Here is a 27,283-nt window from a genome sequence, read left to right as displayed (position 1 = left end):
TATAAGTGATATTATGAGCCGCACACCTGAATATTTAATTCTTACTATTCCAGATGTGATAAAACCAAGCACATCTCTCTATTTTAGATGTGTACAATGAGTAGTCGGTAGGCTTGGGTATTGATAGAATTTTATCGATTCTGATTGCATTTCCGATTCCCCTTATGGATTTCAACTCTTATTGATTCCTAGTTTCGATTTCATTGTAAAAAAAAATAAAATAAAGGTAATTTAGGCCCTGTTCACAAAGGAATTCAGGTTAGTTTTATTGATCTGATCACATATCAACAGTTAACACTTTATAATAAGGTTGTATCAGTTAATGCTAGTTAATGCGTTTGCTAACATGAACAAACAATGAACGATACATTTATGACAGTATTTGTCCATGTTTGTTAACCTTAATTAATGGAAAGTTGTTCATTATTAGTTTATGTTAACTCTCGGTTAACTATTGTTAAAAAGCATCCAATTCAGATTTTAAAAATGCACTGGTAAATCTTGAACTATAATTAATAAATGCTGTACAAGTATTGTTCATTACTACAGTAGGTCAAACTAACTGTTAAACTAAAATGCACAACACTTGCTGCTTGCACCTGTGATGCACAATAAATTTGACACGGTGCATTCTTTTAATTTAATGTTTGGGAACCAACCGCTTTTTCATGTTGGTCGCGACACCCTACATTGTTTTTCATCTCATGTAGCCTTTTAAACACGTTGCAGTTCATCTCTAAACTAATGTTTAGATTATAGCTAATGTAAGGTGCTCGCCAGTGTGGAAGATCCTAGCGAATTGTCGAGTGAAAAATTTAAATGTGCGCACATACAGGAATCAATAAGAGGGATAAAATTTTTTATTTTAAAACAAGTATCCAATTCTTAATCTAAATATTCAATTCCAGAATTAAAACTGATTTAGTACTTACGGTATGGAATGTAAGAAATAGAAAATAAATAGAAAAAGATAGATTCACAGTGTTTGAGAATCATTACTTTATCAAGAACATAAAAAAATCTTTTTTTTTGGCCACCCCAATTTAATCCACATGACTGGGAATTTGATTTGAGGGAATCATTTTCCTATACATATTTTGGATCTTGGGTTGCTGACATTGGGTTGGTTAAGTTAAACGTGCTACATTGACCAGCATAACTTTTTAAACACATTGCTACAATATTAACAATAGACATCTTATGACAGCTCAGTTTTGCCATCATTTTATCAACACAACCATAGGTTATTGTTCCTAGAAATCAAGTTATCTTGAAATTTTAAATGACAGTATCAGTATTTTGATCAGCACCTCTTGAGCTTCATTAAGGTGCTTCATAAACATCAATCGTTTTTAATTGATCATTTTAGAATTTAGTTAAATTATAACTTTTTCCCACTTCTCCCCACAGTCATTCAACTAAGACAGTCATGGACTTTGTGAACAGCAGTGAGAATGTGGTGTTCGTGCACAACACTGTCCATCTCATCTCTCAGGTGGTGGACAACCTCATCATGGCCTGTGGAGGAATTCTTCCTCTGCTTTCTGCAGCAACTTCTTCTTCGGTTAGTATGCAGTTTAAGTTGTGTTGCATGAAGTAAGGGATAAATAATGCCTTGTCATGCGTTAAAGAATTATAAATGCATGATGTGGAGGCAAAGATCCACCCTTATACAACAGTGCTTATACAACATTCTGTGTTTATTTGACAAGTTATAGCCAAGTTACAACTACTAATGCTTTTTGCAACCCAACATTTGAGCATATTTTCGTCAATTAAGACACTTAGACAATTTGATGTCTCTGCTTTTGAAAGAAAGTGTGTGAATGAGAAAGATCATGCACTTGTGTAAATGACACAGGCATATCTTTTTTTTCTTTTTCTTTAATTTTTATACATAGTCATTGTTTTATTTAATTATATACTATGTGTTTTAATCACTTCTTTTTCATATTTAATTCTTTTTTTAACTAGTTTTTATTTTTGTACGATCAAGGTTGTTTTTTCTCCATAATAACCCATGCCGCCGAAATAAATGAACAAACAAGTTAAAGTCAATTAAAAATAAAATTACAACACAGAAAGGGGAAAAATCCTTTACAGTGTTACAGTATACATTTGCAGTTAGACAATGTCAGTTGTAAAAATTATTTAAATAAATTAATGCCTACACGATAATATGTCAAAAGCAGTGTTCTACATATGTTTGGAGTCAAACAATAGTAGTGATCACATTTAAACCTGTGTACACCAATTTTTTTAAAGAGTCTTCATTTTCTCAATGTATGTGATCTTAGGTTGCCATGTTGCAAAAAAGTTTTGGACAGATCCCTTCATTAAATATTTTATTTCTCTAATTTCAAATATAAAACCAGATCGCACATCCACATTGAAGCTTTGGGTGGGGCTGCCACTCAGATAATTTTTCCTCCTTGATATTTAAGTAAAACAGGTATATCTAATAGCTCATAGTAACAGGTTTTAGCTGCCTCTATGCAATTTTTAAAAACAGTTTTATGTATACACCTGTCACTGAGTAACTATGGTTACTACTAATGTCTGAGCATAGCTAAACTTTCTTGAACTATCATCAAACCTGATACTACCTGTACATTAAACGGTTTTATTGCATACCCTCCAGCCAATCAGAATTAATAATTTCAGCAGATCAAGAAATAAAAGCAAATATGACCCAATATACTATAGAATCAGTGAAAATGTCTACATTGGATATGTTGGCTCAGCTCTACATGTTAAGTCGCTCACAGTAAATGGATAAACTGTTTTGTCTTCAAATCTTCCTACAGTGTGGCACAACACAGTGCCAGTCATGTTCATTGTAGACGTGTTGTCCTATGCAACAACTTTTCCTTGCCCCAGATTGTTACAGTCACTGAAGGACAGTTATGCCAATCAAGCTAATCAAGTTACCTATTTTACACCAAGTACCGTCTGGCTTGACATCAGTTTAACTATTTTAGAAAATTCAACAATCTGTACATGTAGACAACACAAGGAAGCCTAGACATTTCTCCAGTGTTTCTATTCTATTCCATTGTACTACAAAAAGCTGACAAATCAATAAGATTAATAGTTTGGTGACATTTCCAGAGCTGCTACTGTTTACTTACTTGCTTACTAAAGCAAAGTCATAGTGCTGCTCACTAAGTGACGATGAATAGCAGAGGAATTTTGTCTGTTTGAAATCATGTTGATACAATTTGCTCTGCTTATTTCTGACATGGCTCTTTGTGTCCCGGAGTAACCTGGTTAACTAAGGTATTTGTGATAGTTCATACAGTTAAACCTACAGTTAAATGTTCATTTTTAAAGAAGATTTAAAAGATTGTTTTAATTATTAGTTTCTAGTAACTAATTTTATTAACTTTGCCATGATGACAGTATATATTATCTTACAAGTTATTTAGCTAGATACTAAAATTCTGCTTAGGATGCAATTTAAGTATTAACTAGGTTAATTAGGCAAGTCATTGGACAACAGCGGTTTGTTTCTACTGTAAAAATAATAATAAGTAAGTAAATAAATAAATAAATAAAAAAAATATATGTATATATATAGGGCACACTGTTACCAATTCCTTGGTCTGTTTGATAAATTTTTGAAAAAGAGTTAAATTTTCACAGGAGGGCTAATAGTTTTGTCTTCAACTGTACTGTGTTCATTCAATGTCTCATTGCACTTAAGAAGTCTCATTAAAGAAATAAAATACTGACCTGAAACCCTTTGATGGGCACATTATGGCATAATGAAGATGGGAAGCTTGGATTTAGAGTAATGGTGATGATATTGATGACTCTTGTCTTGCAGCATGAGCTGGAGAACATCGAGCCGTCTCAGGGTTTGGCTGTGGAGGCATCACTGATGTTCTTGCAGAGACTGATCAATCTTGTGGATGTGCTGATTTTCGCCAGTTCACTCAATTTCACTGAAATCGAAGCAGAGAAGAACATGTCTTCAGGGGGAATCTTAAGACAATGTCTTCGCCTGGGTAAATCACTCTTGTTTCTTGTTTAGTAGAGTTTGCTAAAACCAGTAGTCTGCTTTGTGGAAAGTCTGTGTATTTTATTTCATTTGATATTTTCTCTTGACACATTCATTGAGGTCTACTCATTTTTCATATTTTTTTACTTAAATGTTTTTTGTGTTTTCAGTGAACATGGTTATCAGTAGGGCCAGACAGAATCTGTTTTTGCTATTTCTGCTGATAATTTTGTAAAAAATCTGCAGTTTTCTGCAGAATGATTTTAGGAGTCACATAACTAAAAACGTAATATTTTAAATAAAAAAATTAAGAATTTTAACTTTAATTGAATGTTTACAATGCAAAGCAAATTAAATACACTTGATTGGTAAACATAGCAAGTCTCTTATATAATACATCTACTAAAAGACAGAACATATTACTTTACAAACTGTATTGTAAATAAGTCACATGAACATTTTAATATTACTATTATTATATTATAATTAAATAATGATATTTTTTTATAATTTTTAATAAATAATATTAGTGAAATGAATTTAAAAACTGAATAAATAAAAATTTACTCACATTTACACAAGTAAATGCATAGACTCAATGATGGGATAAAAATATGGAAATCTGTGGATTTTGGTAAAAAGAATAGATTTAAATGCTGCCTAATCACTGACTAATCTGATGTTTAACCTATAAAACAAATATCTTATTGATTGTATAGGATCCCATAGAAAGTATTCATTCAAAGGAAAATAGATGATTCTGTTAAAAAAATTGTCAAGTGTTAATCATTTATAGTTGGCACTATATAATTATTAGTGGTTGAAAAAGATTTATTGCAAAAAAAACCATTTTTTTTTTACATAATAAATGTTTGCGTACTATATATATATATATATATATATATATATATATATATATATATATATATTTATTTATTTTTTAATTTTTTATTATTTATATATTTTATTTATTTATTCATTATCTATATGTAAATACACACATACATGTATCTGAGAAAATGTTTATTTATATTAAGATATAAAATGTATGAAGAGTTCAAATGCAAAAATGTCTCAATGCAATCTGAAATTTTCTACTAAAATGAGCATCTTTCTCAGCCTCTAATACTTTTGTGCAGCTATTTCACTTTAAAGGCAATGCAAGGAACCTATTTTTTGCTATAAAAGTGGATTTATGCATACACACAGGAGCTGGCCAAAATGCCCATTTTAAATGAAAATTTCAGATGGCATTTAGAGGTTTTTCATCTGAACTCTTCATATATGTATATGATGCAAATTATTTATCAATTTAAATATCTATGTAACAAAGCTGTTTATATATATATATATATATATGTTTATATATATATATATATATATATATTATTATTTTTTTATTATTTTTTTTTCCTGTTCTGCTCACACTGTTTTTTTCTCCATCCCTTGATCTTTTAAAACAATCAATTTTCTTTCTTAACCTGTTTCCCTTTCTCACTCTCTCTCTATTCTCTATTTTTTTAAAATCCAAACTCCCTGATGGGTAATCAGCGTGCGTTGTACATTAATAGAGATAGCATGTTGATAAGTTAAACATCTGGAAGACTGAGACAGCCCTTTTTGCTCAATGATTTCTCTCCATTGGCTCATTTAGTAGACATAATAAGTGTTTTTCCCCTACATCCCTGCCCCTGTGTCTCTCTGTTGCTTTGTGAGTTCTCTAATAGTGTTATTATAAGCTCTCTCCACACTGCAGTGCTCTAAAATGAGGACCGTCATCAGGCCATTGACTCTAATGGCTGTTTTGTAGCCTGAGGCACCTCCTCCTTTATGTGTCTATGTATCACAAACGCTACTGCAGTGTTATAGAGCACATAGCAGAAATCCAGCCGTTCAGATTGATTACATTATTCATTTCTCTCACACACACACACACACACACACACACACACACACACACACACACACACACACACACACACACACACACACACACACACACACACACACACACACACACACACACACACACACACACAATAAAAATAAAGTGTTATAATACTGTTTAGTGTAATTCTTATCTAATAAAAAAAATAATAAAATAAAAATAATATATATGATGTTTAACATTAGTTTTTGTTTTAATTTGTCTAAAATAATATTGGCTATTATTATTATTATTATTATTATTATTATTATTACTATTACTATTGACAATATATATATATGAAAATAACTGTCATTTATTTGTCATCTTTTGTTAAGGAATGAAGTAAGTGTTTACTGCCTAGGGCTGGGCAATTAATCGTAAAGTAATCAAAATTCAGAACCTGTACAATACTGTGTGTGAAGCCACGTGACCCTGTTCTATTAAGGCTGTTTTAAACTTCTGGTCTAACGTCTAACGTCTGGTGCAGCCTTTGCGCAGTCACATACCTGAGCACTTTAAAAAAAAAAAGTAACTACACGTCAAACGTTTACGTAACGTTAAAGATTATTGGAAGCTGCACCAGAGATGCACTGTGATGGCATATTTTCTATTACAATAAAAATGTTATCTACATAAAAAAAAAAATTTTTTTTTTTTTTACAGAGGATTCAAGAAATTCTCTGTTTATAATATTATTTACAGGATTTACAAGAGTTGTTTTCTTCAGAAGAGAGACTGCTTATTTTCTACTTTTAATATGGAAAACATTAAAAATAATTAATTTTGTTTACAAAAGTGCAAGGTATTGTATTCGTGACTGTTAGTTTCAGGCAATGTGTGTTTTAACTTCAGTTGTTCAGCCTTAATGTTCAATAAATAATTATTGATAGTTCATAGTGTGCGTTTTATTTAATTATTTTTAAAGTTAAGTCATGCTTTCTTATTTAAAAATCTTTCACCAGTAGTATGTGAGCTTATTTACTGTACAAAACTTATCAGTGAACTATGAGGGCAAATAAATAAATAAATAAATAAATGAAATTATTGTTCATGAAATTATTATTATTATTATTAGTTTTTGTTCATTCGTAATCGAGTTAAAATCTTCAATTAATTGAGATTTTGATTTTAGGCCAAATTGCCCATTCCAATTACTGGCATTTTTCCATCAGTTTATTTATTTATTTATTTATTTATTTATTTTTGCAGAAAAAATAGATTTTACATTTTAAAAATATTTTTATCCACATAATTTGTGCTTTAGAGATTGTGTGCTTTTAGGCTTAGACAATGAAGTCTGTGGGCTCTATTTTAATGATCTAGGTACAATGTCGAAAGCGCAGAGAGCAAAAGCATTAAGGCCATGTCCAAATCTACTTTTGCTATTTTAAGGACTGAAAAATATGCTCTGACCCGTGCCGCATGGTCTAACAGGGTTATGCTAATTCTCTTAATGGGTTCTGGGTGTGATTTGAGAATAAACCAATCAGAGTCTCATCTCCTATGTTTAATTTCATTTGTTAAGCGCAAAGATTTGTTTCAAAGCTGAAATTCAGTTTTAATTTTCAGCAAATGAATAAATGAACAATAATAATGAAGTGTGGTCAAAGTTATATACAAATACGCATGCTATGCCCTATATGGTCCAAAACCTGACAGGTGGACAAATCTAAGCTTGTTTTTAATAAAACAAATATAAAGGCTTATAATAAATAATACAAATAATAATACTAAAAATGATAACATTTATACAAAAGCAATTTACAGTGAATAAACTGAAAAAAAGCCTCCCGAGGTGAAGGAGGCAGTGGTTTTGATATATTTATGTAGAATTGATTTTGTAATTCTGTTTCATTTGTAAAGATATTTGTGCATTGCTGTACATCGTGTGAGAATTAAGCAATGTGCAAACACACCTTGTGCCTAATTGCACCGGTTGTATGATAGGGCCCTGAGCCTGTCTCCACTTTATATTATGATTTTACATATCAGAAGGACTTTTTTAGTAGAATGATGGGTTCAATGCAATAGATTTGCGTCGGGAAAACATGAAGGAATTAGGTTGGCTTAATGGTTTTTACAAATTTTAGTAGGTTGAACATATAACAGTTAAGTTAACCCCCCCCCCCATCTTGCAACAAAAAAAAAAACAAGAATTGTGTTGTTTCAGCTCATTTTAAATACGTAGTTTAACAAACGGCAAACATTACTCTTTGATTGTATTCGTGTTATAAGAAACTGCATACCACAGTGCACCAACCTAACTACTGCGTAGCAGAATCAAAAACAAAAAAGTTTTTTTTACTTATGGAGTTCCAGTTTTTACTGGTTTTTCTTATAAAAAAGTTTTTGAAAGCCCTTCTCTTTGTCATGCTACAAGCTACTCGTATACGTCATGTTTTAAAGTCTATATATCTTTAGATTCTGCCTTCCTTTCATCTCTGTGATGATGTCTTTTTCCTCTGTATTTCTAGCTCTCGGTTGTGCTTTCTCATAGTCTCTGTCTGTCTGTCCCTCTCTCACACTCTCTCTCTCCCCCTCAGTGTGTGCGATGGCTGTGAGAAACTGTCTGGAATGTCAGCAGCACACTCTGAGTAAGTCTGGTGCAGAGAGCAGCCGCGGACAACAAAGCCTTCTGGGAGCCGCCAAGTCTATACCAGCACAGGCAAGTTCAACATCATGCCAAGGATACCTCTCTGTCACTCTGTTGTTTTAGTAGAACTTTTTGGTCAGTGAACCAGGGTTTGACTTTTCTAAGGTCCAAAATTATGATTTCCTATTTTTGCGCTCAATTTTTGTCAACCACATCTACACACTGCCTCTAAAGCTGGTGTCTGTCATAAAATAGTTTGGATCAGGTTCTTTATATTTCATATCCTTAACAAACATTTTTGCCCAAATACAAAAAATCTGTCATCTGTCAATTACTCATCCTCTATTGTAAAGGAGACCAGTTGAAAAACAGTACCTATAAGCTATGTTTTCATCCAAAAATGCGAATTAACTTTATACGCAGAACTGGATTATCTCATGAAAAACGTGCGAATAAAGCAGCGTTTTCATCCGAGTTAATAAAAATAAAATCGTCACTTCCTGATTAACTGGCGCCAAATATCAACAGTAAAAACAAAATTTGAGAAGCTGTGTGAATCTTTTCTTCATTTAATAAATAACTTGCACCTCAAAAGGCAATCCTGACACGCAGGACCTATTAGCTTCAGCTTCTTGATTCAGTAGGTCATTAATAATATAATAACACTAATACTGAAACGGTAATGCATTTTGGAATGACCAAAACAACATTTCTGATGTTTTACTATGTGCTCAGCCTGCTGGATTTTCCATTCACACATATTTTTATCATCACATGATCTCTTTTAATGCACATACTGGAATTTGTTTGGTAAAAGTGTTTCCATCGTAGTTTTTGCACGTCTTTTTTTATCGAATAAAAAGTTTAATGTGCATCTTTAAAACTTATCACATCTTGGCGTTTTCATCAATCGTTTTTTAATGCGCATATTCAAAATGTGCATAAAAACAGGTGGGTGGAATTCTAACTATTAACATTCATGGTAATTTTTTTATTATAATTTTTTTTATTACTATGGATGCTTTTGGGTTGCGGTTTCCACTTTTTTCAAAATATCATCTTTTGTGTTAAACAAAGAAACACATAAAGGTTTAGAAACACATGAGGGTGAATTTTCATTTTGAGGGTACCATCCCTTTAATGTGCATCGGACACAGAGTGTACTTTTTTTTAAAAGATGATTATGAAAATAACAACCATAAAAATTTTAGACTGAACGTGCAAGGACAATTCTCATCTGCAAGTTTCACATGTTAAATAATAAATATGACCTCACGTTGTGTCAATCACATTCACACTCTGCCTCCGAAACTTTCATTCATAATAAAACAGATTTTTAACGTTTTCCTAAAATCTGAGCCACTGTTTGGGAATTTGACTACAAAGATAGTCACTAGCAAAACATCAAACCAAGCCACACCGTCCTTCCTCTCTATGCTATCTCAGAATCGATGGACCCAATATTTCCTTTTTTTTGTTTTTTAAAAAAGTACAAACTAATCATCCTCACTGGTTAAAGACAGTTTGCAGTTTTTGTGTCAATTAAGGTCGATGTGAAATCACAATTTGCTGTTTACTGTGCTAGTCCACATTGTAATCTTTAGGTAAAAGCGGTTGATCCTTGCAAGTTAATTAACTTAAACTTTGTTTTGTTTTGGTAATATTCAGTCAAATTTGACCATCTGCTTCAGTGTTAGGAGCGGTGGCTCTTCTCTGCTGACTTCATTTTGACAGCTTCAGCCACAATATTCTTAACCTCACCCTTACCGTTTACTATGAGGAAATGATGTGCAAAAAGAAAGCCCCACACACTACTTACTATTCAGTTTTGCTTGGAAGTACATTAACACCCTCCAGCCCATGAACGCTTACTCACTGAAGCTAAGCGGGGCTGAGCCTGGATGGGAGTTAGGGTTGGGTCGACAGACCATGTCATTGTCCATCGCCGATGGTCAATAGACAACACTATGCTGAGCCAGCACCGCCAATCCTCCGCCCCGCCCCTGTCCCAAACCTGCTCACGAAAAATACACACATACAGGCCCCGTTTACACTAATACGTCTCAGTGTTAAAATGGCATTTTAGAACGAAAATGATACACATCCACACCGTGTTTTACCTAGCATTTCTAAACAGCCCTCCGTCCGCTGAAAATGCACATCACGTGACCACACACACATACACAGCCTCACACATACATAGCCACACACTCCTCTGAGCTCCAAAGAGCAGTGCACGTGGGACAGTTTATCAAGGATGTACCGCCGGATTGCGTCTCACTATATTTGGTAAACCTGATATTCAGACATATGATATAACCTGATATAAACCTGATATTTCCAAGTCTCCCAGAAGTGATAATCTCCCGGAAATCACGCGTTTCCCTCCCGGTCCTCAAATAAGTCATGCACCCTTCTCACCGCCGGATCCCTCCTCACTCTTCAGACACGTTGCGCACACTCTATCACCCCCCTTTTTCACATGATGACGATGCCATCGTTCACCGCGATGTTTTACATTTGACATCATATAATGCCGAATTGGTCGACATCGCTCATCCCTAATGTGAGACCACATGGGAAAACTAGGTTGCTGTTGGAAGTGGTGTTAATGAGGCCAGCAGGGAGTGCTCAACCTGTGGTTTGTGTAAGTCCTAAAGCCCCAGTATAATGAAGGGGACGCTATACTGTCAGTGAGCGCCGTCTTTCGGATAAGAGCCGATGTCCTGACTCTCTGTGGTCCCATGGCACCTCTTGTAAAAAGTAGTAGTGTAACACAGGTGTCTCTACCAAATTTTCTCTCCATCAGCCTTTACCCCATCATAGCCTTCCAATCATCCCCATCCACCAAATTGGCTGTATCACTGTCTCTCCACTCCACCAATAGCTGATGTGTGGTGAGCGCACTAGTGCTGTTGTCTTGTGGCTGCTGTTAAATCATCCAAGTGGATGCTGCACACTGGTGGTAGACTGGACGGATTGTGAAGTGCTTTGGGGTGTATGGCCATGCACGATAAATACGCTATATATGAATACACATTACATACTGATATAAAAGTCTCAGCAACATTCAGTTCACACAGATTTTAAGCACAATATATTAATATGCATTAAACTAAGTCTAAGTCTAAGACTAGATGATGCATACAAAAAAACACAGAAATGTCAAACTCACTGTACAAGGACATTTATAGTGCTATATAAAAAAACACATTTCCTCCTGAAACTGTTGTGTAACCTACACTCCACACGCATCCATTATTTAAAATCTTTTTAAAACTGTTGTTTTAATGCCTCTGTGCTTCAGCTCAGTCTGAATCTGGAACAGCAAACAAAACACTCGCTAGATTTTACAAAGCCCAATTGATATAAAATATTAGAGCAGTGGAAAATGTATTTGAAAAAAAAGCAACAACAATATTTGTGCTGCGCTGACAGACTGAATCAATGCATGTGAACAGTATTTGTGTATGTGTTTATTGCAGAGTCCTGTGGACATTGTGACTGGAGGGATGTCTCCTATCAGAGATTTAGACCGGCTTCTGCAGGACATGGACATCAATCGTCTGCGTGCTGTAGTGTTCAGAGACATAGTGAGTCTCTTCACTCAGTGTTTGTGTTCCCCTACTGTATCTCTCACTGGCTCTGATCTGCAGTTTATGTAGCTAATGTTTCATTTATTTGCTGTAGTCCAGTGAAGCATCATCAGGTGTAGCTCACATGGTACATGGAAATATTTCAGTTTAGATTATTTTTCAAAACCAATATATACAGTTCAAATCAAAATAAGTTAAATTATAATTGTGTATGGATGTTACATGGAACATGGACTTTTTCAAGCAAATATAATGAAATATGTAAATTAATAATGTAGCATAACTAGTTAAAAGGAACACCTTTTTGTTTTGGTTTTGATGGACTACTTGAACAATACTAATAAAAAAGGAAGTATTCTTTATAGTTGATCATTTATATTATGACCTTTATTACAAACACATTACAACCTTAACCCTGTCGAACCAGTGCCTTAATAATAATAAAAAAAAAAAGTATATTTACTATTTATAAGCTTGGAATTGGGTTGAATATCTTTTAGGGTGCTTTTTTACTCTCAATTTGATCAATATATCATACAAATATTATTTAGTAAAATATTATTACAGTAATAAATATATTAATAGTTTGAGGGTTCAAAGCTATGTTTATTTTAAGTAATTTTTGTAATGATTTCAAAGCTTTTCTTGTCTTTTTGACAAATGTAATGCATCTCTGCATTCAATGTTATAATTATAGTAGTGAGTATTAAAACTTTTCTGGTAATAAAAAATGATGAAACTGAAGCATTCAACTAATGTGTACATTATTCTAACATTTGTAATTGGTTTTGTTGTGTGCTGCGCTTTAGGAGGACAGTAAACAAGCTCAATTTCTGGCACTGGCAGTGGTCTACTTCATCTCTGTCCTCATGGTGTCCAAATATAGGGACATTCTGGAGCCACACAATGACAGAAGAAACACACAGCGCTCACAGTCAGTCAGGAGCACAGGTGACCATCATTATTGAACCTAAAAAACCTACCTAGCAACTTTACATGCATGTAGTGTTTTAAACCATGGACTGTTGTGTTTTTTTATACAGAGAGTGTTCAGTCTGATCTGGAGAATGGTTTGTCTCCTCTTCACCGGGACTCTGGGATTGAGGATGAGAAGGCCTCAGACATCCAGAGTAATGTAAAAGCGCAGACTGGCCCTGATGCTGTATCCGAAGCTCTGTCTACTTTGTCCGATGAGGTCAGGCGAGGTCAAGAGGACAGAGACAGCAAAGGAAAGAATGTCAATGTCAAGGATATTCTGAGAAGTCTCGTTAGCGCACCCTCTGATGACATCATGGTGGACCCCAGTCTTATACCGCCTGGGTTTTTGGGTGCTGTGAGCGAAGCCTCCCGTGATCAGTCCATCCAGTTCCACTCGTTTGATAGGTAAGTGGCCAAGAAATTGACTGTGCCTCTTTGAATATGAACATACATTTTGTTGTGCACAACAATCTGTTGAAAATCTTTTTCGCGGTAATTTGCTAACTGTAGAAAGGTGTTTTTGCTCTTTGTTGCAAAATATTTGTCCAAATTTACATTAGCTATGACGTTAGATCTTCCATTCCCTGCTTTGAATCAGTCCCACTCAGACAGATAGAGAGCTTGCACAAGTGAGAAATTGTATGTGTGCGTTTAGCGACACAGTCATATCTAATAGCTCATAGTAACATGTGTTAGCTACCTTTTTGAAAATATTTTTAAGCATCTTTACAAGTTGGTTGATCCCTGGAAAAGCACATAGGAATGAAGGCTTCGGCAATCGTTACTACTAATGTTTGAGGTATGTGCATATTATTCCACAGCTTTCAGCCAATCAAAATCAAGAATATTCATAGAGTAACAATCCATGGAGTAACGAAAAACTTAGAGATCAGGGAATGGGAGAAAAATGTTTTGTTAGAATCCTGGTCAAGGACGTAACATAAAAAAAAAAAACTGGACAAATGAAAATCACTTTTAAGAACTATTGGAGTCAGTCCATTTATTTGTCTTTTTTTACATCCAAAATGTGAAGCCAAATACCTCAGAGAGGACCCACAGAAAAAAGATAAACTAGAAGGGCATCCGCTGTGTAAAACATATGCTGGATAAATTGGTGGTTCATTACTCTGTGGCAACTCTTGGTTAATAATGGATATATAAATAAGTAAACTGAAAATTTCACACACACCAAAAAGGAAATACACAATCAAAAATAACTCTTGCAACTATATATCCTTTCTATAACACTAAATACTAAACCACACGCCAACCAACTCCTTTGCTTTATGCCCGTTTCACTTTATAATAGACGCCGTGGGTGACTCCAGCCAATCCCAGGGCAAGTCGCTGGTGTAATTAGGGCGGGGCCTGTGGAGAGGGAAAGACCAGGAGAGAGAAAGAGAGAGCACTCAAGGAGAGGGGAGAAAGAGACGCACACACACACACATATGAGTGTGCATGGGTATTTCCCAGTGATGGGTTGTGGCTGGAAGGGGATCCGCTGCGTAACACATATGCTGGATAAGTTATCGGTCCATTCAGCTGTGGCGATCCCAGATCAACAAAAGCACTAAGCCGAAAAAAAATATTAATAAATGAATGAATGAAGTCCAGGATAATGATTTCATGACTTTCAAAAAAAAAAAAAAAAAAATATTGTGTGAGACTGATAATTGCAGCCAGAAGAGAACAATGTAACATTTACTGTCTATCTAGCCCATAGACACTGCATTAGAAACACCTCATGTAAGCGTTAATTACAGTAGTTCTTTTTGTAACTCTTTTGGAGCTTCTGTAGCTGCGCATTTGCTAAAAATAATGGTTCATCACCTAATCAGAATCAAGGATTCAGCGGCCTGTGACATGCAAAAAATGTTCACTGGCCAATCTGTGAACACTTATGCACATTCTTTACAAGCTTAAGGGGCTTGAAAGCTTTTAAGTTTTTTCTTCTTATCTGGCTGTTGTTGTCTTTCTGCACATTTTGTTCTGCCTTCATGTAAAAAAAAAAAAAAACAAACAAAAAAAACATGTTTTCTCTTAGTGTGCAGTATGGCAGCAGTTTGTGTTTGTTTTATGATGGACACCTCCGCAGAGCGTCTGACTTCTGCTGTGAAAGCGTGCCGTTCTGCACACAAACAAACAGCCTTACAAAAGCAGAGCCCATCAAAACGCGCCTCAGGAGACACGCGCACATCCACTTGTCCATTCCTTCACCACTGAAATTGTGTCTGTATTTGCTGGTTTGTGTGTGCGCAGAACTATTCATTTTTTTTTTTTTAAGAAAAAAAAAACCAAAACTGTGTGGTTGCACTGCTGTTTGTCTCATCTAACAAGGCTGAAACTATGAATATATGTATGACATATTCTATAGATGTGGGAACCAAGAACACATTTTTAGCAGTTTCTATTCTATATGTAATGTTTGAACTGAATCTACTCTGCACAATGTCCGATTCTCAAGTTAATGATTCAATCGTCCTCGGTCAGTGATTAGATTAACTATTTATGGGAAATATTGTCCTCCTACGTTGATTTCTATGTAATTTATTTTAGTTTAGCTTAGTTTTGTACATTTGGAAGGTTTATAGATTAAGATAGGTTTATAAAATATGCAGTCATTAGGGTCAGAATTATTTATACCCCTGGCAAATTCTGACTTACAGTTTTGTTCAAATGTAAATAAAAGCTGAGAAACGTATTTTTTTTTCAATGATCATTCAATGATGCCTCTCGTGAATCGTCTTATAATCATTTAGGACAGTGGTGTCCAAACTCTGCCCTGGAGGGGCAGTGTCCTGCAAAGTTTAGTTCCAACCCCAATCAGACACAAATGGGCTAGCTAATAAAGCTCTTACTAGGCTTTCTGGAAAAATCCTTTCAGGTGTGTTGAGGCAAGTTGGAGATAAAAACTGCTGGACACTGGCCCTCCAGGACCAAGTTTGGACACCCCTGATTTAGGAGAAGCCTGTGTCTTTTCTTGAAAAAAAAAAAAAAAAAAAACGAAAACTTGCTCATTAAATAAAAGTAATTTTATTTCTGAATTTGCCATGACCATTTTGGGCTTGACTGTCTGTTTAAAATAAATTGCAATATTTGTTGAATATTTCGGTCCTAATATGTAAATCTGATTAGCAATATTGATTTATACATATTAAAAAACATTTTTTGGGGGGAGAAATGGCAAATAGTACCTGACAAACATGTCTTGTTTAAACAAGAATTTTTGTCATTAAGCAGTCAAACACTGGAGGATAGTCTGAACACCTCTGATTGGCTATTGTGTTGATAAGCACTGCAGTAATCTTTGATTGGTTATAATGCAGCTTAGCACTGAATAAAACAAAGTGAAGAAACCTGATGCATCTTGCACAAGTGTAAATGTAATGCCTTGAATTGACACTTTCCATTTCACTTTAATGGAAACATTCATGATCGATTTAGTTTTAACAAGCAGAGGCAGTGTTTGTCACCTTATCTTGAATATGTGGGACATTTTTTTCTATTTTGGTGTCATTTTTGAGACAAACTTTCCTTAAATTCTGATGCTGTAGGCTGGGATGACCAAGATTCAGTAAATAAATTAAAAAAATGCATATTGAATTGTAATGTGTCATTTTGGGTATACGCTTCCACACTAAGGTTTGTCAGTAAATAAAACCTTCCATCATTTATTTAACATATAATCATTGTTTTAATAAGCTATTAAAGGTATAGTACACCCAAAAATGAAAATGTTGTTTTTTCACACTCAAGTTGTTCCAAACCTTTATTAAATTTAATCTGTTAAACACTAAACAAGATATTTTTAAGAAAGCTGAAAACCGGTAATCACAGACTTCCATTGTAGAGAAACAAATACTGTAGGAGTCCATGATTTCCAGTTACCAACTTACTTTAAAATATCATCTGTAGAAATCAGAAAGAATGTCAAACAGGTTTGTATTAATGAGTGAATGGTGAATAAATGAAAGAACTTTCATTTTTGGGTGGACTGTTAAATTAACCAATTGTTCCTGATTGAAAAAATGTAAATGTACAGTTATAGTCAGAATTAGTAGCCCTCCAGTATATTTTTTTATCCAATTTCTGTCTAACAGAAAGGACTTTTTTCCCCAACACATTTCTATGCATAATGGTTTTAATAGCTAATTTCTAATAACTGATTTATTTTTTCTTTTATACCATGATGACAGTTTATTGAGGCGCATACTCGTAATTAATATGACAATTTTTATGCATTCACTAGAGGGAATATGATTAACGTCAGCTCCACAGCTAACTATCAGGCACCTGTAGAGTTAATGTGTTCCAGTAAAATACACACAAATAAAATGGAGCGAGTGCTTTTTAAAAAGCCTTATGGACCTTGAAAACAAAAACTGCTTTTATTCTAGCCAAAATAAAACAAATACATTTTTCCCCAGTGGAAAAAACCTATTCAAGGAAATACTGTGAAAAATGTCTTGCTCTTGTAAACATATTTTAGATATATATGAAAAAGAAATAGGAAAAATAGGTCAAATTAAACTTACTGAAATGTTGCTTACAAAAGCTAAAAAATGCATTGCTTTAAAATGGAAAACGGACATCGATGTACCAATTGGATTGTGGATCTCAGAAGTTTGCAACTTTATACCATTGGGGAAGATCACATATTCTTTGAGAGGAAAGGGTGAATTATTTAAAAAGATTTGGAATCAATTTTTGAATTCTATTAAAACAGTACCACATGATTTCATTTGATTTGACAAAGTAGTTTTTTTCCCATTGGTTTATACTGTATTTCTTCCCTTTTTATTTATTTATTTTACTTATTTATTTTATGTTTGTTTGCTGCTTAGTTTTGACGTTCTGTATTGTTAACTTTTAAAAAAAGCTAAATAAAAATATATAATCAAGAAAGAAAAAGAAAAAAAAATCACAGGAGGGCGGAGGGCTAATAATTTTGACTTTAACTGTATCTTTCTCTCTCCAAACATCTGAACAACAGTATATACAGTTAAAATCAGTATTTTTAAGCCCCCTTTGATTTTTTTTCCCTCCCTAAATATTTCCCAAATGATGTTTAGCAGAGCAAGGACATTTTTCACAGTATGTCTGATAATATTTTTTCTTTTGGAGAAAGTTTTATTTGTTTTATTTCGGCTAGAATAAAAGCAGTTTTTAATATATATATATATATATATATATATATATATATATATATATATATATATATATATATATATATATATATATATATATATATATATATAAATAAACATTTTAAGGTCAATATCAGCCCCTTTAAGCTATATTTTTGTAGTCTACAGAACAAACCATCATTATACAAGAGCTTGCCTAATTACCCTATCCTGCCTAGTTAATCTATTTAACCTAGTTAAGCCTTTAAATGTCACTTTAAGCTGAATAGAAGTGTGTTGAAAAATATCTAGTCAAATATTATTTACTGTCATCATGGCAAAGAATAAAATAAATCCGTTATTAGAAATGAGTTACTAAAACTATTGTTTAGAAATGTGTTGAAAAAATTCTGCTTGCCGTTACACAGAAATTGAGGAAAAAAATAAACAGGGAGGCTAATAATTCAGGGGGTTTAATAATTATGACTTCAACTGTAAGTGGCTGCTGTTATGCAGCAATGTGCAACAATCATATTCTCTATTTTGTCATTGTAAATTTTTGCATTATTTTACTTGTTTTAATAGTCTTGTAACTGCTTTTCCATGGGGAGGGTGGAGTGCTTTAGGGAAACAGGATCCATTCCTATGTGTTGGCGGACGTCTGCAGAGTCTGGTTTTTATTTGCTGCATTGTCTGTGCACAGGACTGACATAACCAGAAAGGGTTTATTACAAAGAAGAAAACAGAGAGGCAGAAAAAAATGACAACATTTGCTTTTGTGTTTGCGAAACAAAAAAGAGCAGCATGTCATGCCATCTTCTTTCCGTTTACCTCCTGCTTTCTCACATCTCTTCTCCTTTCTCTCTCCTCTGGGCATCTGTGAGACATCCCTCTGATCTGGCCTTGTGTTTTATCTGAGGAATGCTCTGTCAGGTATCACAACGCTGCTGCTATCAGGCCAGGGATTATACTGGCTCCTGCAGAGGATGAGCTTAAATCTCCCAGTGGTCTCTGCAGCTCTGTTTTGCAGCCACCTCTAAGAAATAAAGACATTGTGAGAGCAGGTTCATGGCTAGTCTTTAAATAGGACTTGGCCTTCAATCGGGTATCCAGATAGACCGAGCTACTTTAAAAGGTCTGTTTAAAACAAAGGAAATGCTTGGCTTTAAAATTCAGACTCAAAAGCAGACCAATGCTTGAAAAGCTGAAAGAAGAGGTTGCAGAAGAAAGTTGAACAGTTTTTTTTTTCATTAATTAAATTTTTTTTTTAACCTTTTTTACAAATAGATTTCTGTATAGGCAGTTCATGGCTCTCTGGTTTTATAGTTTTCTCGTACTATTCAGTTTTCTGTTTGGGTACCAGTGCAATTGGCCATGCAATCAAAAACATGAATGAAGGTGGACATTTTTTATTTTATTTTATTTTATTTTATTTTATTTTATTTTATTTTATTTTATTTTATTTTATTTTATTTTATTTTATTTTATTTTATTTTTGCGTCATTTTTTGAGCCTCGTTATACACCTTTTCTTGTGTACTGTTCTTCTTTTTTGGTGCCATTTTGGTTGTTAAACCTTTGTGTGTTCAATAACCAAGAGGGTATCCAAGATTAAAGTCAGTTTAAGGGTCGTTATCTTGCATCTTCTCACTACCACTCCAGTCTTTTTATTTTATTTTATTTTATTTTATTTTATTTTATTTTATTTTATTTTATTTTATTTTATTTTATTTTATTTTATTTTATTTTATTTTATTTTATTTTATTTTATTTTAATTTAATTTGATTTAATTTAATTTAATTTAATTTTATTTTATTTAATTTAATTTAATTTTATTTAATTTAATTTAATTTAATTTTATTTAATTTAATTTTATTTAATTTTATTCTATTTTATTTAAAAATTATTAGCAATTTTAATATCTTTATTAATAGCCTACTTTATGCACTGACTAATAAAAATTTATTTATTTTACTTTTACTTTTATTTTTCAACTCTTAATACACTTTATTATTTTATACAACTTTAAAAGGGTGGTCCGCTACCATATCATATTTTAAACTTTAGTTGATGTGAAATGTAGCTATGTGAACATAAACAACATCTCTGAATGCAATATGCTCAAAGTTCAATGCAAAGGGAGACTGACTTTTACAGAGTTAGCTTAGGAAAGACTACAGCGAACAGGTTAGTAAGATCACAAGTGCTTTAGGTTACACGCATTCACTACGTGCATACACCCCGCGCAGCAAAGGGGCATGGCCAGAGACGCTGTAGTGCTGTAATGTAGCAGAAAAAGCTAAAATGCCGTCCAAACACTGCTATTTTCATAGAGCTTGTTCTGTTTCTGTATTTGGGCTTCCAAAGCACACAACATAAAGAGGGAAGTTCTTACAGTTTAAGTGTAATTATGTTCCAGAGAATTATAAAAAATATATAGCTAGCATTTGACATTTAAAAGCTTCTAGAGTCTCTCCTAGTTCAGTGCTGGATTAGTCTAAAATCTCCTCCAACCGACGAAACTGTGGGTTGTGAGCCACAACCTGTAATATTACACAACAAAGTATTTTTATTTGTTAAGATTGATCTATTACATGCATAGTTTCTAGCATTAACGACATGTTGTGCGAGAACATAAACAAGGATGTAAACAACAGGAAATGCTGTTTGGCACCACTAACAATTTAGCTACAAATTCATATTTATCAGTCAAACCGTTGTAAACACCCACAATCTCTCTATGCTGCCACTTTCCCTGTGTTAAAAGATATGCGAACGTTTCATATTACTTACACATGCTTATTCTAAATATATGTGAAAGACACTTGTCAGATTTTAATTTAAAGAGCTGGCATGAGGTTCAGCTGTTTCCTCTGTGATTTTTTTTGTCTGATTCAAGCACAAACTGATATGGCTAACAGCTACTTTGGCTGACTGTTTTCTCAGAGCAAAAGCGAGTGCTTAAAGGATTAAAGGAGTGCTTGATTCATTCCTGTGATCAGTGAATCACAGCACATTATTTTAACTGACCAATCAGAGCCTCTTGTTATGATATTCATGTTAGCTGTGTAGCTGTATATTATCAAAGAATACACTCTAGACCACATCTTTAATGTTATTTTTTATCAAGTTGTTTACAAATACTGTTTAGAACATTAAAAAAAAAAATATCAAGTGTTTCTGGAAAAAAAAAATATGCAAAGGATCAGGAATTGATTATGCAAAATGCACATTGCCCTGAGATAGTTAAGATTATTAAAAAAAAAGCACATTAAAGTCTTAGCGCATTAAATAAAACATTTATTAACTCTTTAAATTTTTTCATGAGTTAGCACATTAGGGGCACTTTATGAGAGCTGCTATTTTAAGAGAATGAAGCAGCCTGAGGCTGCGTCCGAAACCGCCTACTACTCAGTAGGTTCTGCATTTGAATTTAAACATACTACTCGGCTGTTAGAAAAGTATGTTCTTTACAGCATGAATGTGAAAAGTATTAATGGAATTCGAATGTACTACATTCGCCTATACTTGGCACCATTTTGACATGGTCACGTGACCTACCAGCCTCAGTTCCGTCGCTTCACTCCCATTCATAAATTCTCTTTCGAAGCATCATGGGATAGCGCAGCGTGCATGAAATGCGCACTTTAGAATCTCGCCGGAAGTAGTAAGTCATCCGGGTATTTCTCGCATACAGATTTTCGAATTCTATGAATTCGGACATACTACTCGGCTCGTATACTCATTTTGGGGACTGTATAGTATGGAAGTATGCGGTTTCAGACGCAGCCATAGCCTATTTCAAAAATCTCATTTGCAGAGTTAAGTAGTCAGAGAGAAGTCTTTAGTGACTTTTCAAAAGCATACTACATAGGTGTCCACACTACAAGAGCAGTCTGATCACACATGATTTGACCACCTTTGGATGTGGTCAAAAGAGGATAAGCTCAAAATGTTTCACACCCCATTCATACCTATACTTGGCATCATCCTTTTGTGATCTGATTGATGAAAATGCATCTCAATACAAAGTGTGTAAACAGGAACATGTTGTCTACTTGAGATCCGATCAACCAAAGCTCATTTTAATTTTAGGTGTAAACAAGGCCTTGAATGATGTGACTTGCTAACTCAATTTAGATAGTCCTTTTTTATTGAGCCAATTGAATTCTAAACCAACAAAAATTTATTAATTTATTTATTTCAGCGTAATTTAATTTTGTTATTTTAAAATTATATTTAAAATATGAAAACATTATAGTAACAATCTGACATTATTATGTCTGCATGAATAGTAAAAGTTTGATCAAAAGGCTTAGTTTTAAGTGGAGAATATCATATACTGTATGATGCGTCAGCTTCTCATAAGCATTTCATGTCAAGCTCCTGTTTTCCAGAGCATGAGGGGAAGTCCAATCCCATCCCCTGATATCAATTTTTCTGGATTATTCTGGTGTTCTCCATGCCATCGCACATTTCCACTTTTTCTTTCCTCCATAGACTCTCTCCGCTCTATATCATTCTGACTTTTTTTGTTTAATTTTGTTGACTTGTATATTCATAATGGTTTCACTGACCTTTTCCGTCCTATATAAAATAATGTTTACCAACAGAGAAAGTACCAACCCAACATGTGAAACTCGGAGTGCTGAGTACTCCATTCCCACTGGCCCCTATGGTGTAGTGTGTTCAGTGTAGCTGCACATACTATGCACACAGAGCTTCCCTCAGCTTGCACTTTCTGCTGGCATGCATGTATGCTTGCTTAAAAGAGTGTAAGTCGGAACACCCAGGGTGGTATGATTGAATCCCATGGGATTTATGGGTGTTATATATGGAAAAAACAGGGTCTCCCAGATAAAACAGGCCTGAGGTCAAGGGTAAAACAGACGTTAAATTTATTTACTATCAGCAGCATCCTGATTTCGCCATACATCTTTCTTACCCCACTCTTGTTTTGACATGAAGTCTGCAAATATTTGCTGATAGGATCCAGAGACTGTTGAGTTGTGTCATAAGGGCTTGTTGGACAAATTTTGATTTACACGTGACCAAATAAATATTGTTGGAGAAAGGGTTTGAATGTCACAGAGATCAACATTACTGATACTTTGACAGTATTTTTGGTCACACTTATATTTAAGGTGCAGAGACTGCTATTAATAAACCATTAAATCGGACTTTTTTCTCAATAAACTCTTAATTTCCTGCTTATTAATAGCTAAGTAGTCGTTATCTTTAGGTACTGGGTATAGGATTATGGATATAAAGTAATAACATGCAGTTATTTGCAACTATGCAATTTATAATACTATAAACAAACAAAATATTAATAATAGGCAGGTAATAAGCTACTTGTTAATAGTGAGAGTAGTTACTTAAACTAATATATAACAATTTCTTTTGATGGTGGAGATGAAAAAAAGATGCATATTTATATTTTTGTTCAGTTAATTAACCATTGTACATCCTTAAGCTTTTTAAAATATTTTAATTTAAATTATTATGTAAATCCCAATGGCTTACATTTTATAATAGTATACAGTTGCATTCTATACTTTAGAGTAGCTTTGCACAGAGGTTATTTATTGCTGAAATATAATATAATATAATTATATATCAATATATATATATATCAATATATATATATATATATATATATATATATATATATATATATATATATATATATATATATATATATAGATATATATAGATATATATATTGATATAGATATATAACTCCAACAAGATTAAAAAAAAAAAAAACATAGCTGATTGTGATTAATCCAACCACATTTGACATTATTAAGTGAAATTCATTTATTTAGTCCAGGGGGGGACCAAACATTTCTTTATGAAGTGCAAAAAACCAAACTTGATTGAGGCTAGTGGGCCGGATGTAAATATAATTGCCATTGGTAATTTCCAAATTGATTTCATAAAATTTAAATATAACTAGAAAACATTGATTTATATTAATAGATTTTTCACATTTTATAATGAATTTACCATAGTAAAAACAATCTCATTTATAACATAATTGAGTTACAGTATTTTTGCCTTGAATTGCTTACTGATGTATTCTGCATAGACCTTTGTCCGTTGAGTAACAGTATTTACATTTTAAAAAATCTGATTCATTCACAACATTTAATCGAAACATTTAATTTTAATAAGCTTTTTTTGTGGCTCAGCAGTAAAATACACCAACCCTCTCCATCATTCTCACTCTCTTCTAAGATGGGATGGTAGGGCAAATTGAAGGTTACAATGGGCCAACTTTGGGCATCTCTGATTTAGTTAGTTAGGTTACGTATTTATTTATATCTAAGATATGTAATTTCAATATATAATCAAATATGACACAAATAAGCAGTGTAATTTAAATGCTTTGTCTGTTTTATCAAAGACAAAAAACAGGTATTTCTAGTATCTTCTTTCTACCCTAACGACAAAAATGGTATAGAGCTTACTAGGCCTGCACAATATATCGTTGCAGCATTATTATCACAATATGTACACCCACAATAGTCACACGGCAAAGATATGCAATGTCAAGTCTGAAATATAGTTGACCAGTAGCTACGGAATTGTATTTATTTACTGTATTTATATGGAATATATATGATTTAAGCAAAAAAATAAAAAAAATAAATCACTTTTCATTTTACTTACATCACTGGCAGATAATTTTCTTAAAAAAAGCAAAAAGCTCGTAATTTTCACGTATTTTTTTCTGATGGTGTGAACTAAACAATATTTTTAATTAGTCCAAGAACATTTTTTTGATATTTGGACCAAAAACAAGACAAAACAAAGTAAGAAAAGGCTGTTTTTTACATTGTGATTATTAAGTGTTTATGATTATTCTGTTCCTGAATACAGTTAAACTCCCCAGAAAGCCATAAAATCGAGCTCTTCAAAGCATTTTCTGAAACTGTATTTATATTGCAATATTTATCCCAGAAAAATAAAATATTGCAATGTCAGATGTTTCTAGTATCGTGCAGCCCTTCATCTCACTGTGTTTAATGTTAAGCAGCTGATTGCTCGGCCCTTATCGAAATCAGCCCAAAATGTCGATCAGCGTCCAGTAAAATCAGTTTCTCACTCACATTTCCTCGCACCTGATCTCACATTTGCTCCGATTACGGGAAACATGCTGTTTACATGTCGTCTCCGGGAGTGTTGGTTAAAACTGCTAAATAATTCAGCGTCTGGAATCCAAACTCCACGGACGCTGGTCAGCACTGGCCTCTCGTCTGGTGCTGTACACCTGGCAGCTCTGATTAATTGACAGCGCTAGTGAGCTGGGGCTAAGTGTGCTAATGGTGTGCTGAATAATTTAAAACCTGCGCCTTTGAGCAGATGGATGCTGCAGCCGCTCACTCCCCCCTCCGTAAACAGCCGTCCACCACCACTCAGTGTTAAACATGCACTTGAGAGAGAGAGAGATATGGAGAGAGCGAGCAAAAATGTGCTTTAATACAGTTTTTGGAACAGTGGACAAATTCCTCTTTGGTTTACTCGGACTGGCTATTTTCAACTTAAGGAAACATCAGATGTGTAGAAATGGTGTGAGAACACTCTCTTCTAGGCGACTTCCAGTGGGATGTTTGAAGAGGTCTGCTAGACGGCTCTTATCTGCCGCTCGGTCTGTATCGTCTCTGTGGATGTATTCTGGAGAGGAGCTGGTGACTGCGTAGCATTACCCCCTCTGTCAGCACTGATAAACTGAACACTCGCCACTGTGAAAGGCCAGAACTCTGTCATGGCTTTCAGCTGATATGAACCATTTCCATTTTTACCTCTAGTCAATGTAGGATGCGGCAGTGAAGCTGTGACATCATTGTGAACATTTTAAAATCTGGTGTTTCCTTTATCTTTTTTAAACTTTAAATGTATATTGTTTATAAAATGTTTACTATAGTGTTAGGCCCTGGCATACTTCAAACAAAATTGAAGGAAGAACTGAAATGACGTCATTTTGAGTTTGTTTCACCAAAGCAAATTTAACTAGGGAAGTTTGTTTTGACTCCTAAACACCTCTGAGCTGTCGTTGGTCCATTGGGTTTATGTAATTGGTGGATGTGTTCTAGAGCTCCGTCTTCTTTGACATGCGATTTCCCTAGAATGTCCCTAAAAAAAATTTGACATAAAATTTCCCTAAAATATCCCTAGAAAATATACAGTATGACATGCCATTTCCCTCGAATATCCCTACAAAATTAGCCATAGATTGTAAGTTCAGACTACTTTACAGTGTTTGGGATGGTCTTGAATATATTGGCTCATTTCTACAATGCTCTTACGTACTTTAAAATACCCATGTGCAGAATAATCATACTTACTATCAACAAACTAAAAATAAAAAAAAATTAATAAACTAAGTAGATGCCTTGTCTAATTATTGTAACGTGAACCTAACATCTGAGATTGACATTAAGAGCGAGTGAGCTATCTATGGGTAACTATGTCTGCTCCTCCAGTGCTTCTGCTCCATTATATCTTGTGAATTAAATATAGTATATAATATAAGATATAATTGTACGTGAAAAAAGATACTAACAGGGATGCATTTTGAGTTGTGTTTTATGAGTTTATTGTATTTAAAAACAGAAGCAGGGATTAAAATCTATCTCCGTGTAAACGCTGCTGGTTGTGCATATTGATAATTCTGTGTGGAAAGTCACAGTCAGTGTTTTGTTCCACTCGCAAGATTTACACAAGAATGAGGGAATAATGGTGTTTGAGACTCACAGTATGTTAAAACTTACTAACATATACTAAACTTATGATTCAGCTATGCCTAGGTGCAGTTAAAGTCAGAATTGTCAGCCCCGTTTATTTTAAATACCAATTTCTGTTTAACAAGAGATTTTTTTTTTCAGCACATTTCTAAACTTAATAGTTTTAATAACTCATTTCTAATAACTAATTTATTTTATCACAAAAAAAAAAAATTACTAGATATTTTTTCAAGACACTTGATATATATTTTTTTTAAAAAGAAAAAAAAAATTCCAAGGGCGGCTAATAATTCTGACTTTAACT

The 27,283-nt window shown here is 33.8% G+C and overlaps 1 protein-coding gene across 8 annotated transcripts in view; it reads left to right on the top strand.

The window, feature by feature from the left end:
• lrba (LPS-responsive vesicle trafficking, beach and anchor containing) overlaps nt 1–27,283 on the top strand; it is a 431,164-nt gene that overhangs the window by 126,216 nt on the left and 277,665 nt on the right. For all 8 annotated transcript variants that reach the window (XM_073951393.1, XM_073951386.1, XM_068221229.2 and 5 more), the window contains exons 24-29: nt 1,411–1,564; nt 3,830–4,010; nt 8,477–8,598; nt 12,012–12,119; nt 12,932–13,073; nt 13,166–13,505. In XM_073951393.1, the coding sequence (XP_073807494.1) occupies nt 1,411–1,564; nt 3,830–4,010; nt 8,477–8,598; nt 12,012–12,119; nt 12,932–13,073; nt 13,166–13,505 (1,047 nt within the window). The remainder of the gene's footprint in view (nt 1–1,410; nt 1,565–3,829; nt 4,011–8,476; nt 8,599–12,011; nt 12,120–12,931; nt 13,074–13,165; nt 13,506–27,283) is intronic.

Source organism: Danio rerio, chromosome 1, assembly GCF_049306965.1.
Source record: "Danio rerio strain Tuebingen ecotype United States chromosome 1, GRCz12tu, whole genome shotgun sequence".
NCBI lineage: Eukaryota > Metazoa > Chordata > Actinopteri > Cypriniformes > Danionidae > Danio > Danio rerio.
Note: the sequence above shows the minus strand (reverse complement) of the source record. Positions and strands in the feature narration are given on the sequence as shown.